The sequence below is a fragment of the Pan paniscus genome, chromosome 7 (genome assembly GCF_029289425.2).
Source record: "Pan paniscus chromosome 7, NHGRI_mPanPan1-v2.0_pri, whole genome shotgun sequence".
NCBI classification, from domain to species: Eukaryota; Metazoa; Chordata; class Mammalia; order Primates; family Hominidae; genus Pan; species Pan paniscus.
In genome coordinates this window covers 22,894,632-22,915,544 of record NC_073256.2, presented here as the reverse complement: position 1 = coordinate 22,915,544, position 20,913 = coordinate 22,894,632, and the positions used below count along the sequence as shown (strand labels likewise).

The following is a 20,913-nucleotide window of genomic DNA, read 5'->3' as shown; positions in this document are numbered from 1 at the left end:
CAGATGCAGAAAAATCACTCAGTAAAACTTACCATTCCTTCATGATGAAAACTCTCAACAAATTAGGCACAGAAGGAACACTTCAACCTAAGAAAAGGCGTATATGACAAATCTACAGCTAACATCCTACTCACTGGGAAAAAATTGAAAAGCCTTTCCTCTAAGAACTGGAACAAGGGAAGGATGCCCACTTTCACCACTCTTATTCAACACAGTATGGGACATCCAAGCCAGAGTGATCAGACAAGATAAAGAAATAAAAGGCATTCAAATGGACAAAAGGAAGTCCAATTGTCTCACTTTGCAAATGACATAATCTTATACCTGTAAACAGAAAAACCTAAAGACTCTACCAAAAAACTCTTAAAATAAATTAGGCTGGGCATGGTAGCTCATGCCTGTAATCCCAGCACTTTGGGAGGCCAAGGTGGATGGATCACCTGAGGTTGGGGGTTTGAGACCAGCCTGGCCAACATGGTGAAACCCTGTCTCTACCAAAAATACAATTAGCCAGGCATGGTGGTAGGTGCCTGTAATCCCAGCTACTTGGGAGGCTGAAGCAGGAGAATCGCTTGAACCTGAGAGGTGGAGGTTGCAGTGAGCCAAGATTGCACCACTGCACTCCAGCCTGGAAAACAGAGTGAGACTCTCTCAAAAAATAAAAAATAAAAAACATTTTTCAAAATGGATGTATAATTCAGTAAAGCTTCAGGACACAAAATCAACATACAAAAATCAGTAATGTTTATATATACCAGTAACAAACTAGCTAAAATAGAAATCAAGGAAGAAATTCTATTTATAATAGCTACAAAAATAAAATACCTAGGAATAAACTTAACCAAGGATGAGGAAAAAAAAAAACCCAAAAAACTTCTACAATGAAAACCACAAAACACTGATAAAATAAATTGAGAAGGACACAAACAAATGGAAAGTCATCTTATGCTCGTGGGTTGGAATAACTAATACTGTTAAAATGACCATACTACCCGAAGCAATCTAGAGATTCAGTATAATCCCTATCAATTATATTCTTCACAGAAACAGGAAAAAAAAAAAACCCTGAAATTCATATGGAACCACAGAAGACCCCAAATAGCCAGAGCAATACTGAGCAAAAAGAACAAAGCTAGAAGCCTCACACTACCTGATTTAAAAATATACTGCAAAGAGGCCGGGCGAGGTGGCTAAAGCCTATATCCCAGCACTTTGGGAGGCCAAGGCGGGTGGATCACAAGGTCAGGAGAACGAGACCATCCTGGCTAACACGGAGAAACCCCGTCTCTAAAAAAAAAAAAAAAAAAAAAAAAATTAGCCAGGCGTGGTGGCGGGCATCTGTAGTCCCAGCAGCTACTCGGGAGGCTGAGGCAGGAGAATGGCATGAACCTGTGAGGAAGAGCTTGAAGTGAGCAGAGATCACGCCACTGCACTCCAGCCTGGGTGACAGAGCAAGACTCCATCTCAAAAAGAAAAAAAAAAAACATATATATATATATATATATATATATATAAATAAAATATATATATGTGTATATATGTATATATGTATGTTATACGTATATACGTATGTATATACGTAGATATGTATGTTATACGTATATACGTATGTATATACGTAGATATGTATGTATATACGTATATACGTGTGTATATACGTAGATATGTATGTATATACGTATATACGTGTGTATATACGTAGATATGTATGTATATACGTATATACGTATGTATATAGGTATATACGTATGTATATACGTAGATATGTATATATACGTATATATGTATGTATATACGTATATATGTATATATGTGTATATGCACATATATGTATATATACACGTATATATGTGTATATACACGTATATATGTATATATACACGTATATATATAAGTATATGTGTGTGTGTGTATATATATATATATATGCATATATATATATTACAAAGCTATAGTAACCAAAACAGCGTGTATTGGTATTAAAACAGACACAAAAACAAAGGAAACAGACTAAAGAATCCAGAAATGAATCCACATATTTACAGCTAACTGATTTTCAAGAAAGCTGTCAAGAATATGCATTGAATAAAGGACACCCTCTTCATTAAATGGTGCCAGGAAAACTAGATATCCAAACACAGAAGAATAAAACTATACCCTTGTCTCTCATCACTTACAAAAATAAACTCAAAATCAATTAAAGACTTAAATGTAACAGCCACAACTATAAAACTACTAGAAATAACCACAGGAGAAACGCTTGAGAACAAAGATTGTATGGCTAACACTTAAAAAGTACAAGCAACAAAAACAGACAAATGGGATTATATTAAACTAAATACCTTCTGCATATCAAATAAAACAATCAACAGAGTGAAAAGACAACACCTCTCCCTTACACCATACACAAAAATTAACTCAAGATGTCCTACAGACTTAAATGTAAAACTCATAACTATAAAAACGCTGAAGACAACCTAGGCAATACCACCCGGTACATAGTGATGGGCAAAGAGTTCATGGTGAAGATGCCAAACGCAATTGCCACAAAAGCAAAACTTGACAAATGGGATCTAATTAAATGAAAGAGCTTCTGCACAGCAAAAGAAACTATGAAAAAATAAACAGACATTTCTCAAAAGAAAATCTACAAATCACCAAGTTTATGAAAAAATATTCAACATCACTAATAATCACGGAAATGCAAATCAAAACCACAATGAGATATCATCTCACACTAGTTAGAATGGGTATTAAAAAGACAAAGCACAACAAATGCTGGCAAGCATGTGAAGAAAGGAAAATTATTGTATATTGTTGGTGGGAATGTAAATTGGTACAGCCATTACGAAAAAAAGTACAGAGATTTCTCAAAAAACTAAGAACAGATCTACCATATGATCCAGCAATCCCACTCCTGGGTATATATCCAAAAAAAGATATCAGTGTATCAACGGGATACCTGTACCCCCATATTTACTGCAGCACTATTTACAATAGCCAAGATATGGAATCAATCTAAATGTCAATCAATGGATGAATGGATAAAGAAAATGGGAATATACACACAATAGAATAGTATTTAGCCATAAGAAAGAATGAAATCCTGTCATTTTCAGCTAAATGGATGGAACTAAAGGTCATAACGTCAGGTGAACTAGGCCATGCACAGAAAGAAAACTATTGCATGTTCTCACTTATATGAGCAGCTTATGCTCCTGGAAATCAAAGCGGGGCCATGTTTCAGGTCAGTAGGGTCAGGGATAGAGACCACAGTTATGGACTTGTGTGACCTGGAGCTCTATAAAATTGATATCATGGAGATAAAGAGTAGAATGATAGTTACCAGAGGGTGGGAATAGGAGGGGTTTGAAAAGAGGTTGATTAATAGGTATAAAAATATATAATAGAAGGAATGAGATCTAGTGTTTATTATCACAGAAAGTGACTACAACAATTTATTGTATATTTCTTTTTTTTAATTTCAATAGTTTTTAGGGAACAGGTGGTATTTGGTTACATGGATAAGTCCCTTAGGGGTGATCTCTGAAATTTTGGCATACCCATCAGCAAAGCCGTTTACCCAATGTATAGTCTTTTATCTCTCACCCCCTCCCACCTTCCCCCTGAGCCTCCAAAGTCCACTGTTTCATTCTTGTGCCTTCGCATCATCATAGCTTAGCTCCCACTTACGAGTGAGAACATGCAATGTTTGGTTTTCCATTCCTGAGTTACTTCATTTGAAATAATGGTCTCCAACTCCATCCAGGTTGTTATGAATGCCATTATTTTATTCCTTTTTAAGGCTAAGTAGTATTCTATGGTATACATATATATAACACATTTTCTTTATCCACAAATTGATTGATGGGCATTTTGGGCTGGTTCTATAGTTTTGCAACTGTGAATTCTGCTGCTGTAAACCTGTGCAAAAGTATCTTTTTCATATATTAACTTCTTTTCCTCTGGGTAGATACCTAACAGTGGGATTGCTGGATCAAAAGGTAGATGTACTTCTAGTTCTTTAAGGAATCTCCATATTGTTTTCCATAGTGCTGGTACTAGCTTACATTCCCACCATCAGTGTAAAAGCGTTGTATTTCACCACATCCATGCCAACATCAATTTTTGTTTTTTTTTGTTTTGTTTTGTCTTTTGTTTTTTGTTCTTTTTGAGATGGAGTCTCACTCTGTCACCCAGGCTGGAGTACAATGGTGCCATATCAGCTCACTGCAACCTCTGCCTCCCGGGTTCAAGCAATTTTCCTGCCTCAGCCTCCTGAGTAACTGGGATTACAGGCAACTGCCACCATCCCCGGCTAATTTTTGTATTTTCAGTAGAGACTGGATTTCACCATGTTGGTCAGGCTGGTCTCAAACTCCTGACCTCGTGATAGGCCCACCTTGGCCTCCCAAAGTGCTAGGATTACAGGCGTGAGCCACCGCGCCCGGCCCTCTTTTTGTTTATTTTACACGTGGTATTGCATTGTGGTTTTGATTTGCATTTCCCTGGTAATTAGTGATGTTGAGCATTTTTTCATATGTTTGTTGGCCATTTGTATATCTTCTTTTGAGAATTGTCTATTCATGTCCTTGGCACATTTTTTGATGAGATTATTTTTTTCTTGCTGATTAGAGTTCCCTGTAGATTCTGGACATTAGTCCTTTGTCAAATGCAGTTTGTGAAAATTTTCTCCCACTCTGTGGGTGCTCTGTTTACTCTGCTGATTATTTCCTATGCTGTGCAGGAGGCTTTTAGTTTAATTAAGTCCCATCTATTTATCTTTGTTTCTGTTGCATTTGCTTTTGGGTTCTTGGTCATTAACTCTTTGCCTAAGCCAATGTGTAGAAGCATTTTCCAACGTTATCTTCTAGAATTTTTATGGTTTCAGACCTTAGATTTAAGTCTTTGATCCATCTTGTGTTGATTTTTGTATAAGTTGAGAGATAAGGATCCAGTTTTATTCTTCTACATGTGGCTTGCCAATTATCCCAGCACTATTTGTTGTATAGGGTGTACTTTTCTTACTTTGTTTTTGTTTACTTTGTCGAAGATCAGTTGGCTGTTAAGTATTTGGCTTTATTTCTAGGTTCTCTACTGTGTCCCATTGGTCATGTGCCTATTTTTATACCAGCACCATGCTGTTTTGGTGACTATAGCTTTGTAATATAGTTTGAAGTTGGGTAATGTGATGCCTCTAGATTGGTTCTTTTTGCTTAGTTTTGCTTTGGCTTTGCAGACTCTTTTTTAGTTCCAAATGAATTTTGGCATTCTTTTTTTCTAGTTCTATAAAGAATGATGATGGTACATTGATAGGAACTGCATTGAATTTGTAGACTGCTTTTGGCAGTATGGTCATTTTCACAATATTGAGTCTACCCATCCATGAGCATGGAATGTGTTTCCATTTGCTTGTGTCATCTATGATTTCTTTCAACAGTGTTTTGTAGTTTTCCTTGTAGGGGTCTTTCACCTCCTTGGTTAGGTATATTCCTAAGTATTTTATTTTTACAGCTATTATAAAAGGGTTTGATTTGATTCTCAGCCTGGTAGATGTTGGTGTATAGCACTGCTACTGATATGTGTACATAGATTTTGTATCCTGATAAATAGATTTATTGTGTATTTCTAAATAGCAATAAGATTTGAAATATTCCCAACACAAAGAAATGATCAATGTTTGAGGTGATTAATATCCTAAAGACCCTGATTTGATCATTACACATTGCATGCATGTACCAGAATCTCACATGGACCCCATAAATGTGTACAATTATTCTCTATCAAAAACATTTTTTTAAGAAACATGCAGGAATACACTGTACCTCTTCCTTGCTGTGTCTGGATATTGTCACATGAGGACTTGACATGCGGATTGTGGCAGCCTCTGTGACCAAGAGCAGAAGACAACAGCAGCATAGAAACCTCAAATGAAAAACCTAACATCTCAAGCTACTAATTTAGCCAACCTTGGCATCAGCTATCTCTGGTCTTAGTACATGAGGTGATAAGCCCCCACTGTTCAAGTTGGGTGTCCATCAATTGCTGCAGAATAGAAGTTAATGAGGCTTCCTCCTCCTGGATCCCCTACTCGACCCTGACATGCCCATTCAGTCACAGGCAGAAAGGGAAGCACAGGGTAAGGAGACCTGGCTGACTGTGCCAGACGCAAATCTTACCTGTCCTGCTTAGAACACTCAAAACTCAATTGGTTAAACAAAAAAAGGAAAAAGACAATAAGGAGTATAGCACTCCCCAGATGCAACTTAATCTAACACTCTATACTTTAGATTTTCTAGACATACATAGAAATCAGACCACTACTTCTGCAGAACATTTTACTGGTAAAAAGAATAGACCACATGAGGGAAAACTGATTTGGTGGAAAGACAACAAAAACAAAACATGGGAAATCGGTAAGGTGATAACATGGGGGAGAGGTTTTGCTTGTGTTTCACCCGGAGAAAATCAGCTTCCTGTTTGGATACCCACTAGACATTTGAAGTTCTACAATGAACCCATCAGAGATGCAAATGAAAGTGCCTCTGCAGAGACAGAAAATCCGCAATCGAGCATCATCGACTCGCAGGGTGAACAAAATGGTGATATCAGAACAGATGAAGTTACAATCCACCAAGGAAACGGCATATGTGGAGAGCCAGAGATAGGAAGGGAAAGAAAAAGAGACAGAGATCAGAGAGAGACACAGAAAGTGAGACTGGGGAGAGAGATAGTGTTAGAGAGAGAGAGAGACCGTAAGAGAAGGGAGACAAAGAGATAAAAGGTGCGAGTGAGCAGGTGAGGAGAAAGACTGAAAACTAGGAGAAACAGCAACTAAGACACAAAGGAGGTGGGAGACTGCCCGGGTGCCGCAGCACCCACACCGTCCTCTTGCCCCCGTCACTTGGGTTAAAACCACCGGAAATTCCACTATTGCAAATTTTGTATTAATCCTTGTATGTCTGTCCTTTCTATTTTTAGTCTACAGGTGTATTCAGCAGCTCCAGAGAGACAGCGACCAGCGAGAAGGGGCCATGATGATGGTGGTGGTTTTGTCAAAACGAAAATGGGGATATGTAGGGAAAAGAAAGAGAGATCAGACTGTTACTGTGTCTACATAGAAAGGGAAGACATAAGAGACTCCATTTTGGAAAAGACCTGTACTTTAAACAATTGCTTTGCTGAGATGTTGTTAATCTGTAGCTTTGCCCCAGCCACTTTGCCCCAACCAGTTTGACCCAATCTGGAGCTCACAAAAACAAGTGTTGTATGAAATCAAGGTTTAAGGCATGTAGGGCTGTGCAGGATGTGTCTTGTTAACCAAATGTTTGCAAGCAGTATACTTAGTAAAAGTCATCACCATTCTCTCGTCTCAATAAACCAGGGTCACAATGCACTGTGGAAAGCCGCAGGGACCTCTGCCCTTGAAAGCTGGGTATTGTCCAAAGTCTCTCCCCATGTGATAGTCTGAAATATGGCCTCGTGGGATGAGAAAGACCTGACGGTCCCCCAGCGCGACACCCATAAAAGGTCTGTGCTGAGGTGGATTAGTCAAAGAGGAAAGACTCTTGCCGTTGAGATAGAGGAAGGCCACTGTCTCCTGACTGCCCCTGGGAACTGAATGTCTCGGTATAAAACACGATTGTACATTTGTTCAATTTTGAGATGGGAGAAAAACCGCCCTATGGTGGGAGGCGAGACATGTTTACAGCAATGCTGCCTTGTTATTCTTTACTCCACTGAGATGTTTGGGTGGAGAGAAACATAAATCTGGCTTACATGCACGTCCAGTCATAGTACCTTCCCTTGAACTCCATTATGACATAGATTCTATTGCTCACATGTTTGTTGCTGACTTTCTCCTTATTATCACCCTGCCCTCCTACTACATTCCTTTTTGCTGAAACAATGAAGATAATAATCAATAAAAAACTGAGGGAACTCAGAGGCTGGTGCCAGTGCAGGTCCTTAGTATGCTAAGCGCCGGTCCCCTGGGCCCACTGTTGTTTCTCTGTACTTTGTCTCTGTGTCTGATTTCTTTTCTGTTTCTCATCCCACCCGACAAGAAATACCCACAGGTGTGGAGGGGCAGGCCACCCCTTCAGTATGAGATTACAGGCATGAATAACCCCACCTGGCCACCTTACTCACTCTTGAAAGGCCAGAAGTGATGCTGGAACTTTCTTCCTCTGTGGGTTAAAAAGGGAAAATTAGGGAGAACACAAGGCATGAGAGATGCAGCGATGGATATGTCTATATGGAGCTTCTGTCTGCATCCAGTAGAAAATGCATCTCTAGGCACCAGGTTTAAGAGCGAAAACCTGGAGTCTTGTATGTTAGCATTCTCCTTCCCCACAAACCAGAGAGGGAATCCATTTGCTCTAGCACACCCGGATGTAGGAAATGTCACATTCCTATTTCTGTAACTTCAGTTAAATCTGCTCTGAGTCCCTGGATGCCTGGCAGGTGGAGAATTCAATCTTGTCGTTACCAGCATTCCTTTTTCTTCTCCATGGGCTTATGTAAGAATTCTGGGCTTACACACTGTTGGAAAGCCAAGTAGGAACTACATCCCCCGAACTCTCCATTCTTCCAGCTGCTCATGATCCATCAACCTTCTTTGGGCCACCTGCTATAGCAAGACCATCCTCACAGCATCATTCCACTGACCCACAGGCTCAGCCCCAGGGACCCTCACTAGAACAGGTCTCCACTATGCATAGGAACTCACAAAAACCTTCTCTTCATCTTGGCTTCCTCTGATATCCAGCCACTCCCCCACTTCTCATCTTAAACACAGATGGCATCTCCTTCCCATCGTTCCAAAACTGAGGGATTGTCCAGCCAAATTCTCTGCAGACACCAAAGCCTCACCCGTCCTCTTCAGGGAGGTGCTGCAAGGGCATCTGAGATCTTTGGAAGCCCAATTCTGGCCTCTCTTTGGGGTGGGCTGAGAGTGGGAACTAGACTCTCTTTTCCAAATGCCATGTTTATCTTGTTCATCATTATATTATCTCCAATGCCTGGCACATAGTAGGCACTACAGACTGACACATAGTAGGTGCTATTAGTGTCTGTATAATGGGACTCTTGAGGTTGAAGCTATTAGCAGAAACCTGCCAAGCAAAAAGATGGAAAACCAACCACCAAAAAAAAAAAAAAAAAAAAAAAAGAAAAGAAAACAATCGTGGCTTTGAGCTCTAAACACACAAGGCACCAGCCCAAGTTTGGGAAATTTTAATACAACAGCCATTTTGCCTCCAAACAAACTGGCACTGGAAACCTCCCTATGCCTCTTAAAGAGAACCAGTTTCCCTTTCTCTAAGTGGGCAGCATTTCTCCACGGAGGCAGTTCCCAGCCCACTGCCACCAGCAAACGACTGCAGCCAGGAGCCAAGAGCTTGATAGTTTGAAGAATAGATCTTATAGGGAAAAACAAAGTAACATCCACATAAATCTGGAACTACCACCACTTTCCAGAGGCCGAATCCCATTTGTAAATTCTCTTGCGTGTCAAGCACCTTGCAGTCAGCTCAACTACACACTTTTGGGATTCATTGCAGAGAAGAATGAAGGTTATCTGCAAAATAAAGGAACCACGGCTCAGAATTCCCAGAGCAATCCATGACAGAGGAGGTGAGTAGAAAAGGGAAGGGTGAAGTCAAAGGAGAGAAGTCAATGAGTTGGCCAACACCAAGCAAGGATCATGGGACCCTCTCCACGGCCCCACATCTCAAATGAAATCAACAAAACCCATCAATGCTTGGTGTAAGTGTTGTATGCTCCTGGAAATGAAAGCAGGGGCCACATTTCAGGTCAGTAGGGTCGGGGGTAGAGGCAGCGGTCATGGACTTGTGGGCCCTGGAGGATGGGATGATTCTGAGACATTGAATCCCTACACTGATCTCAGTAGAAATCTCAGGTAGGGCTTCAACATTCGTGGACAAATGACTGTGTGGGCCTGAGAGCAACAGCCTTGGTGCATGTCCAAGCTCCATCAATCCCAACTGGGGCTTTGAACAAGTTATTTTTTTAACTAAAGTTATTTTAATTGACAAATCATAATTGTACCCATGTATGTGATGTTTTGGTACGTGTATACAATGTGGGATGATTAGATCAAACTAATGAACACATCCATCCCCTAATTTACCGACAATTTTCATGATGCGACATTTGAAATGTGCCCACTTAGTTATTTTGAAAGATACATTATTATTGACTATAGTCACGCTGCTGTGCTATAGATTTCAAAACATATAATCCAGCAACCCAACTTCTGGATATAGACCAAAAAAAAAAAAAATCAAAATCAATATGTCGAAGGGATCCCTACATTCCTATGTTCACTGCAGCTCTATTCACAATACCCAAGATATAGAATCAACCTAAGTGTCCATCAGTGGATGAAAGGATAAAGCCAATGTACTATATACACACAACGGAATACTATTAACCCTTAAAAAAGAAAGAAATCCTGTCATTTTCAACAACACAGATGAACTTGAAAGACATTGTGTTAAGTGAAATAAGCCAGGCACAGAAAGACAGATACTGCATGGTTTTACTTATATGTGGAATCTAAAGAAGTTGAACTCACAGAAATAGAGAGTAGGACAGTGGTTATCAGGGGCTGGGGTGAAGGAAAGGGAGGGGATGGGAGACACTGGTCAAAGGGTACGAAGTTTCCAATAGGAAGAACAAGTTTTAAACAAGCTAAACTCCTCTGAAAGATCAGTTCCTCATCTGTAGAGCACGGATACATCATTAACCTTCTAAGGATGTTGCTGTGAGAGTAAGAGATGATGTTCAGCACAATACCTAACGCACAGTCAGGTCTCCTTAAGCTTGAACCTGCATCGCCATGACCTCTACATCTCAGGACAGAAAGGCTCACAGCCAGTGTCTCAGTTCCCAATGAAAAGTGGATCCCAGACCAGGCTGAACAGCAGGATCCCTAGGGGATATCCCACCCTACTGAGTCAGAATCACCAGAGGTAGAACCTGGGTATGTATGTATGTATGTATGTATGTATGTATGTGTGTGTGTGTGTGTGTGTGTGTGTATGTACAAGAGACAGGGTCCCGCTCTGCAGTCCAGGCTGGAGTGCAGTGTCACAATCATAGTTCACTGCAGCCTCAAATTACTCCTGGCCTCAATCCATCCTCCCGTCTCAGCCTTCAGAGTAGCTGAGACTACAGGCGCATGCCACCAAGCCCGGATACTTTTTTTTTTTTTTTCTTCCTTTTGGAGAGAGTCTCACTCTGTTGCGCAGGCTGGAGTGCAATGGTGCAATCTTGGCTCACTGCAACCTCTGTCTCCCGGGTTCAAGTGATTCTCATGCCTCAGCCTCCTGAGTAGCTAGGATTACAGGCATACACCACCACACCAGCCTAATTTTGCTCTTTCATTGTTGTTTCTTGTTTGTTTTTCACAAATAGGACTTCTTATTTGCTACTGTTTTAAGTCTGAACTTTAAACGGATTCTTGGACTGGTGGTTCATATCCATCACCTCATTCAACTTTAGCATGTGTGTGTCTCGTCCCTAGTGGCTTTTCCAGAACTACTACCGTCACCATGAAGCTCCATGCCTTTCAAATCCACGGTTCTCCAGCATTTTTAGTTTTCTAATGAAGACATCATGGAGAGGATAGATTGGCAAGCCTTTTCTATATCTTTTCCAATGTTGTCTGGAATCAATTTATTGACCACTTCTTTCAAGTCATTTGTCTGCACCTCTCAGGTCATGATTTCCATCATCTTCTTCTGGATTTGGCAGACTGCTGTTGCTGAGCATAAGAGGTCTTCAGTATCTGATTGTTGTGTTTTTTAGTAAAACCAACACAAAACAAAAGAAAGAAGTAACCATCGGTAGTGTTGACATCAACATGAGCTTCAATCATTGTTGAACATTTTTCAACCTTGGAACATATTTTGTCACAGGTAAGACCCATGCCATAGAAGTTAGTCAGGCAGTTTTTGTCCTGAACATCTTCAGTAATCAGCTTGAATTTTCTAAATGCAACTTCATCATTCTGCAAATCAGCAAGACTCACTTCAAACAGAAGACCCTTCAAACCATCAGATGCAATTTGGGTTCCTTGGGTCCTGGCGACCAAGTCTTTCCAGTATTTCTTATATTGAACATAGCAGGTGCTTTCACATCATACTGATCTTTCTTAGAGAATGGACCAACTACTTCCTTCTTAACTCCCTTTTTGCCACCTTTAATAAGGCACTTGTTCTTAACAACCGCCATGGTGCTGCTCGGAGAACCAAAAGGCTAAATTTTATATTTTTGGTAGAGACGGGATTTCAGGATGTTGGCCAAGCTGCTCTTGAACTCCTGATGTCAGGTGATCTGCCCGCCTCTGCCTCCCAAAGTGCTGGGATTACAGGTGTGAACCACTGCACCCAGCTGTTATTTATTTTTTCTTTTTTTGTACAGACAGGGTCTTGTCATGTTGACAAGGCTGGCCTGGAACTCCTGGCCTCAAGCAATCCTCCCACCACAGCCTCCCAAAGCACTGGGATTTCAGGTGTGAGCCACCATGCCCAGCCTGGAATCTATTTTTAAAGCCAATCAAGTGTTGAATAAAATTGCAACTTGGGCTCCTTTTTCTTTGCATTTTTTACATTTCAATGGTTTTCAATATATTCAGAGATATACACAAACATTACCAGTCAATTTTAGAACATTTCATGACCTCAAAAAGAAACCTCATACCCTTTAGCTAACACCCCCATCCTCCCATGCCCCTACCAGCCCTAAGCAACCACTAATCGACTTCCTATTTCTGTAGATTTCCATCTGAATGAAATCATGTAGAATGTGACCTTTCATCTGTTTTGAAGGTTCATCCACGCTGTAGCGTATGTACTTTACTCTTTTTTGTGATCAAATAATATTCCACCATGTGGGTAGACAACAATAGGTGTATCTCTTCATCTGGTGATAGGCATTTGGATTAATTCTCTCTTTGGGTTATTAGGAGTGATGCTACTGTAATTATTCATGTACAAAATTTTGTGTGGACCTGTGCTTTCATTTTTGAATATGAAAATATGGCACATCTCCAAGGAAGACATACAAGTGGCCAATAAGCACATGAAAAGATGCTCAATGAAATTCATCATCAGGGAAACAGAAATCAAAACCACAATTAGATACCACTTCATACCCATAAGCATGGCTAGAATCGAAGATAGAGAAAATTGGCCTGGTGCAGTGGCTCATGCCTGTAATCCCAGCACTTTGGGAGACCGAGGCAGGTGGATCACCTGAGGCCAGGAGTGTGAGACCAGCCTGGCTAACATGGTGAAACCCTGTCTGTACTAAAAAAAATACAAAAATTAGCCAGGCCTGGTGGCAGGTTCCTATAATCCCAGCTACTCGGGAGGCTGAGGCAGGAGAGTAACTTGAATCTGGAGGCAGAGTTTGCAGTGAGCTGAGATTGTGCCACTGCACTCCAGCCTGGGTGACAGAGCAAGTCTTTGTCTCAAAAAAAAAAAAAAAAAAAAAAAAACAGAAAATAACAAGTGTTGGTGAGGATGCAGAGAAGCTAGAACCTTCATACACAGCTGGTAGGAATTAAAATGGTGTAGCCACTGTGAGAAACAGTTTAACAACTTCCCAAACAATTCTACATAGAGTTACCAAATGACCCAGCAATTGTACTCCTAGACCTAGGCCCAACTTGGGCTCTTTCAATCTATGGAAAATGAAGTGTGGGTACTTGGCAAGAACAAAGAGGGAGAGAGGCAGAAATGCTGCCATGAGGGCACATTGATTGGTCTCTAGAACACATGGCTTCTACTGCAAATGGTCTCTAAATGACTTCATCAGTTGCTCAGAAAAAAAATCACCCTCTGCTCCAATCGTGGAGGAAGAAGTATGGATTGGACCTGGTGAGCCACGGTAAGACTGACTGCTAAACTTTATGAATGATGAGGGGATTTGCACGTATAATCTTGATTGTACATCAAATCTTGATTTTTTATTTTATCCACTGTCTTTGAAAACCTAACTCTTGACTAAGAACTGACTTTCCTGTACTTGCTGACTCTAAGTAAATTTCCAATTCCACATAGTCCAAAGATGATGTGCTGAGAAATCTCTCAAAGGAAAAATGCTAAGAATACAGGCAGAGTTATGCGACAAATTTTGCACAATTAACAGAAATTGCACTTGTGGGTATGAAGCACAAAACATTTTCATGGGTAAAGAAAAAAGTGTTCTTCATTCTAGTAGACGCTGCAGGATGAGGCCGATCAAGGTGTCTGCCCAGCCAGACCTTGGGCTCTTACCTAGTTTGTGTTAGAGTCAACTCTGAGGGAGTCTGTATTTCAGTCATCTTTTTTTTTTTTTTGACATGGAATCTTGCTCTGTCTCCCAGGCTGGAATGCAGTGGTGTGATCTCAGCTCACTGAAACATCTGCCTCCTGGGTTCAAGCGATTCTCCTGCCTCAGCTTCCCAAGTAGATGGGACTACATTTGCATGCCACCATGCCTGGCTAATTTTTGTATTTTTAGTAGAGACGTTTCATCATGTTGGCCAGGCTGTGCTCAAATTCGTGCCCTCAAGTGATCCGCCTGCCTTGGCCTCCCAAAGTGCTTGGATTACAGGCATGAGCCACCATGCCCGATCTCAGTCATCTTTTATCCTCCACGCCTGGCAAGTTCTAGACACACTGTGGTCCCATACAAGTTTGTTGAATAAACAGGAGACAGAAAGTGGGAACTCTGGAAGTAGAGAAGATTCCAGAAATTGTGCATATTTCCCAGAGACTGTGGCCCAATTCCTCAGTACTGCCAGAGTTTCTCTATCTCAACTCAAACCTTATGTGTGGGCCCAGGCGCAGTGGCTCACACCTGTAATCCCAACACTTTAGGAGGCTGAGGTGCGCAGATCACTTGAGGCCAGGAGTTTGAGACCAGCCTGGCCAACATGGTGAAACCCCGTCTCTACTAAAAATACAAAAATTACCAAGGCATGGTGTTGTGCACCTGTAGTCCCAGCTACTCGGGTGGGTGAGGCACAAGCATTGCTTGAACCTAGGAGGCTGAGGTTGCAGTGAGTCACGATTATGCCACTGTACTCTAGCCTAGACAATAAAGCAAGACTGTCACAAAAGAAAAAAAAAAAAAACCCTTAAGTGTGGGCCTTGTTACAGAATTAATGTTTATATGGACAATATGTACATGGGTGTATGTTAAGAGCATGAGTCATCCACAAGATTTTAGCAAAGTCCATTTAGAAAGCTCAATGCTTTGGGCTTCCACTTGCTTTGCTGCCTCTGTCCTCAGAAGGAGGCTTCATCCTTCCATGTAACCAGCAAATCCTTTATGCAGAGATGTACACAACACACTCCTCTCCTTGGCTATGACACCTTGAAAGGGTCCTCTTGGTGGCCCCTGGTGCTCATTTCAGAGTAGTTCAAATTAAGGTGATCAGCTTTCACGCCAATCACTCTACAAATGACTCCTATTATGACCAATTTTTCTAAATGCTTTATTGAATTATTACTTAAAGAAATGTGCACATAGAAGAGGTCAACACAGTACTTTTCTTACAAACTGAACATACTGGCCAGACGCAGTGGCTCATGCCTGTCATCTCAGCACTTTGGGAGGCCGAGGTGAGCAGATTGCTTGAGCCCAGGAGCTTGAGACCAGCCTGGGCAACATAGTGAGACACTCCTCTCTACAAAAAATAAATAAATAAAAAATTAGGCAACTGTGGTGGCACATGCCTGTAGTCCCAGCTACTAGGGAGGGCTGAGGTGGGAGGACTGCTGGAGCCCAGGAGGCAGAGGCTGCAGTGAGCCATGACAGTGCCACTGTGCTCCAGCCTAGGTGACAGAGCAAGATCCTGCCTCAAAATCAACAACAACAACAAAAAAAACCGAACATCTCCATATTACTGACACCCAATTCAAGAAACAAAATATTACAGCCCCTTCCAGGATATTCCTGGGGTCTCTTCCATCTCTATTAACCCCTGACTACAAACAGCCTCCACCTATTTCACCTGACATTGTACTTTATGAAAGCAGCAGTTCTCAGATCGGGCTATTTTGCCCCCTGGGGACATTAGGGAATATCTGGAGACACTGGGGGTTGTGTCTACTTGGGGAGAGTTGTGTTACTGCATCCAGTGAGTCCAGGGATCCAGGGATGCCGCTCAACATCCTGAAATGCACAGGGAACCCCCACACATACAACAGAGAAATTGCTGAGCCAAAATGTCAGCAGTGTCACAGCTGACACCCTGATATACACACTATCACACAGTATCTGCTCTTTCGTGCTCAGGATCTTTTTCATTCTAATGATCTCATAGGAAACAGAAATGTCATTTAGAGGTAGGTAGAGTCCAATACAAAGAAGATCCAGAGGTTTTTTTTTTTTTTTTTTTAATCAGCCTGGTGCCTTTAGAGCTAGGATTTAGTTTCCATTCTTTCTGTCTCATTTTCAAGTGATTTTTTCTTCAAATGGCATCTACTGGGCTCAAGAACCGGAGATCCCCACAAAGCTGAGATTCACATGGGAATTTTGTACACACCCACACAGGAATACACTGCCATTTACTTGCAGACATCCACCCACAGATACACGCATCCGGAGACCAAGACAGAATGCAAACTCCACCATAAAAGCACGGTTCCCCAAACAGGAGAAAAGCACCATTCACTCCAGGGAGGTACCTATTTGTTTAATTCAGCCTCCGATAATCAGGCTGTTGCCAAGCCCAGCTCTGAAAGTCTTCCCCTCTAGGAAAGAGAGATGGATTTTTTCTTTACTCAAGAATATAGATTAAAAAAACAAACACTTCTGCATCTCAAAGCAGTCTCTACCTCCTGAGCTACACATATTGATCAGCATTTTATTGTCAATTTTCTTTTATTTGAATTGGAGAAAAATATAACTTAGTTATGTTCTTACTGACAGTTTGGAATCAGTTACACTAAATCCAATTCTCTGGGTTCTCATGATTAAGTTGTTTAATTTGGGGGACGACAAAGCAAAAGTATTGGTCGTGTTTTAATTTAATTAGTACAGGATATATCTAAGGGGTTGCAGTATCACTGTAGCAAGAAGCTCATTCTGCAGTAAAAGTGGGGGTTCTGCCACTAGGATTGAGTGAGGGTGGTTCATGGCTGCACCGTTTCATCAATGTCTCTTCAAGAGTCCATGGAATGTGGAATGGGAAAGACTGAAATAGTGCAAGTCTTGGCTAAGCTTCTATTAAGGGGTGTTAGGAGCTGATAAAATAACCTGGTCTTTATAGACATCCCACACTGTAGTTCTCTAAGCTACAGATTCTCAGATTTTTCTATTTTATAAACAAGTAAAAATATTTTTTTAATTTGAGAACCAACATAAGGTTGCTATCTTTTTTTTCTTTTGGGTAAGAAGGAACTTTTTTAAACTACCAGTTACACACACACACACACACACACACTCACAGAAATTCCACCATGATTAGTCAGAATAGGTGAGGTTTTGCTGCAATAACAAACAACTCCTAAATCTTGGTAACTTCAAACATCAGAAGTTGTTTTTCTCACTCATGCTTCATCTGCAGGGAGGTGTGGGGTGCTCTGTTTCCCATCAAACTTGCCCTAAGACAAAGGTTAATGGGGGTTGCAATACCTCGAGTATCACCAAGCAGGGAGCAGAGGGAGAAGAATGTTAGAGAGTCTTGTACTAAGAATTAAATGCTCCAGGCTAGAAGTCTAACATTGCACATCTGCCCCCAGCCTCTTGGCCAGTACTAGCCACATCCCCTCCCCAACCACAGGGCAATACATGAAGACAGGAGAATTGGATACATTACAAATTTCTACCCCATGGCATTTCATAAAAGAGAAAAAAATGCCAATACAAAAATGTTTTAATAGAATAGAATATATACATTTTTAGAATAAAGAACAATCCTCCAAAAAGGACAGCTGGTGGTCTTTCACCAGTGGGCACATTTCTGTGAAATTGTCTCTGTTTTTCCATTTTATCCTTGACCTATGAATATTTTATACAGATGGTCCAAAAGAACACCATTTGGGGACCACTGCTCTAATCAGGTGATGAAAACGGCCCCAAGAACAGAGCACAGTCTCTTTAGCAAAGACCCAGCAGGGCCAGGGTGACCATGTTCTCACCATCAATGTGCAGACATCCACCTGCAGCATCCTCACATCCCAACATCAAACAGTGGCTCTTTATAGCTTGATTCTAATGCCCTTTGATCTTCATCATCATTGTAAAGCTCTCTGGCCCCAAGATCTAACATCGCCACTCTAGCTACATCCTGCAACTGTTCACCTCTCCTGCCTCCTCATCCCTCTAAACTTCTCTTCACAACCTCATGTTTACTTCTTGCTTTACCTTCCTGCTCAGCCTGGACCTTACAGTCACCTTCTTCTTGTAATGTGCTCCTAAACTCTTTCTTCCCTTCCTTCAACCACACCCACCTGGAAAATCTCCATACCCCATTGATGACTTGCCTCGCAACTGCCCAAGGGCTGCTGAATGATACTGGAAAGAATCACAACATGGATCTGGTAGTTCCACTAAATAATCTCACCATCCAACTCTAGGGTAGACTTCACTTCTGTTCAGCAATATTTTTAAGCATCACAAATAAATTCCAAACCATATTTGCTATAACAATTGACTTTAAACCTCTTCCGTATCTCAAAGCCCCCCAAACCCAGCCCTAGGGGTTTCAGAGCCCAGAGTTGAGTTCTCTCAACTCACTTCCATCTCACCCCTAGATCACTGTATCTTGATCCTTTTCCTCTGCCTTTCCCATGTTATAAGGAGAAGCATCCTTCTCCTTTCACAAGCTACCTTCTCCACTTGTGCCTCATTTGAGACCTGCCTTTATCACCCGTTCCCTTGGAACTCCCATGACTCACCACCTTCACTTGTCATTTCACTCATAAATATTTTGCACCGTGTATGTGCCAGGTGTTTAACATATAATCATGCTTAAGTCTCCACATGCTAACAAGAAAAACCTTGATTATCCCGGCTATGCCCTCAAGTCGTTACCCTCCCCGCTCCTTTCCTGTGTTCCCAAACTTTGTTGATCTTCATCAATCCCTCTGATGCAGATGGCTCCGAAGTTTGCATCCTATTAGGTTGGTGCAAAAGTAATTGCGGATTTTGCCGTTAAAAGTAATGGCAAAAACGCAATTATTTTTGTAGCAGCCTAGTATCTTTTCTCCTTCTACCAAACTTTGTCCCTGAGACATCTCATCACCTATAACTACCTCCTCCATGCAGTTGATTCCCAGATCTGTATTATTCTACTGAAAGTCCATTCCCCAATTTTCTTGGCTAGAAAACAGAAGCCCAATTAGAATTCATGATAACAGTTTCCCACCACCACCACCACCACCACCACCGTCGCCGTGCCATTGTTAGCAAAACCATCTCTTGAGTGGAGCTCAAAGATTTGTAATTTCCCACTCCCCAGAAAGATAACTTCAGACTCAGCCTAGAAGTAAAGATCCTCCAGATATGGCCTCAACTACCCTCCAACCCATGTCCCCAGTGCATCCCGTTGATGTCCCCTTCAGTGGAGTTAAAATGGAGTGAGTGTTTTTCTTTTCACATACTCCTGGTGTTCTTCCACAAATACAATTTTCACCTCTTGAATATTTTCAAGGATTCTCCATGCTACACAAAGAGAAATCCAAACTCCCCATCAGGACCCCAGTCTTCCCAAACCCTCTTTGCACTTTTCTGCCTCCATGCTTTTCCTTGGGTCATCCTCTTCTCTAATATAACCTTCTGTATTATTCTAGGTTCTCCAGAGAAAGAGCAGAGAGACAGAGGTAGAGCTATACACATAGAGAGAGACAGATTGATTAGTTGTAAGGGATGACTCACATGGTTATGTAGGCTAAGGAGTCCTGGAGTCTGCAGCCAGCAAGCTGGAGACCCAGGACAGCCAATGACATAGTTCCAACTCGAGTCCACATCTAAAGTCAGGACAAGATTGATGTCCCAGCTCAAATATAATCAGGTAAAAAGAGCAAATTCTCTGTGACTCTACCTTTTTGTTTTGTTCAGGCCTTCAATGGATTGGATGAGGCTCACCCACATTGGGGAGGACAATCTGCTTTATCCAGTCTACCAATTAAATGTTATCCTCATCCAGAATACCTCAGAGACACACCCAGAATAATGTGTAGCCAAATATCTGGGCACCCCACAACCCAGTCAAATTGATACATACCGCTAACCATCATGTCTTGCTTCTACTCTCTCGCCATTTCTGCATGGCCAAATCCTTCCCTTATTTCAAGGCTTAGTTCAAATGTTACCTCTTAACTAAGCCTTCCCTGCTAACCCCAAATATTAATAGAATTGGTTTCTCCCTTCTATGATGTCTCAAAATATATTGTGTTTCTCTTTTATTGTATTTATTACAAACTCCCTTATAAATCAAGACAGTGATTCCCAGACAAATTATCAAAAGAATATAAAAGAAGTCTTCTTTGAGTGTGAAATATCTCATGGAATATAGCACATGGCCTCTTCATGAAGAAACTACTGGGAGAGAAGAAGACAAGCTGGAAGAGGCCAGGGAAAGGGGGTTAGTACAAAGCACAATGAGGCTGGGCTCATACAGTGGCTCACACCTGTAATCCCAGCACTTTGGGAGCCCAAGGCCGGTGGATCATGAGATCAGGAGATTGAGACCATCCTGGCTAACACGGTGAAACCCCGTCTCTACTAAAAATACAAAAAAGTTAGCCAGGCATGGAGGCGGGCGCCTGCAGTCCCAGCTACTCGGGAGGCTGAGGAAGGAGAATGGTGTGAACCCGGGAGGCAGAGCTTGCAGTGAGTCGAGATTGCACCACTGCACTCAAGCCTGGGTGACAGAGCAAGACTCCA

At 41.5% G+C, this 20,913-nt stretch overlaps 1 protein-coding gene and 1 pseudogene across 7 annotated transcripts in view; one reads left to right on the top strand and one right to left on the bottom strand.

Moving 5' to 3' along the window:
• The window catches only part of LOC117977895 (uncharacterized), a 196,460-nt gene extending 188,444 nt beyond the window's left edge, over positions 1-8,016 (top strand). For 5 of the 7 annotated variants that reach the window (XM_063607053.1, XM_063607050.1, XM_063607049.1 and 2 more), the window contains one exon: positions 6,982-8,016. In XM_063607053.1, the coding sequence (XP_063463123.1) occupies positions 6,982-7,237 (256 nt within the window). In that variant the 3' untranslated portion in view covers positions 7,238-8,016. The remainder of the gene's footprint in view (positions 1-6,981) is intronic. The other 2 variants (XR_008623066.2, XR_008623070.2) reach the window with 1 other exon arrangement.
• Positions 8,017-8,830: 814 nt separating this feature from the next.
• Positions 8,831-12,862, bottom strand: LOC134731027 (small ribosomal subunit protein eS1-like; annotated as a pseudogene).
• Positions 12,863-20,913: the final 8,051 nt, after the last annotated feature.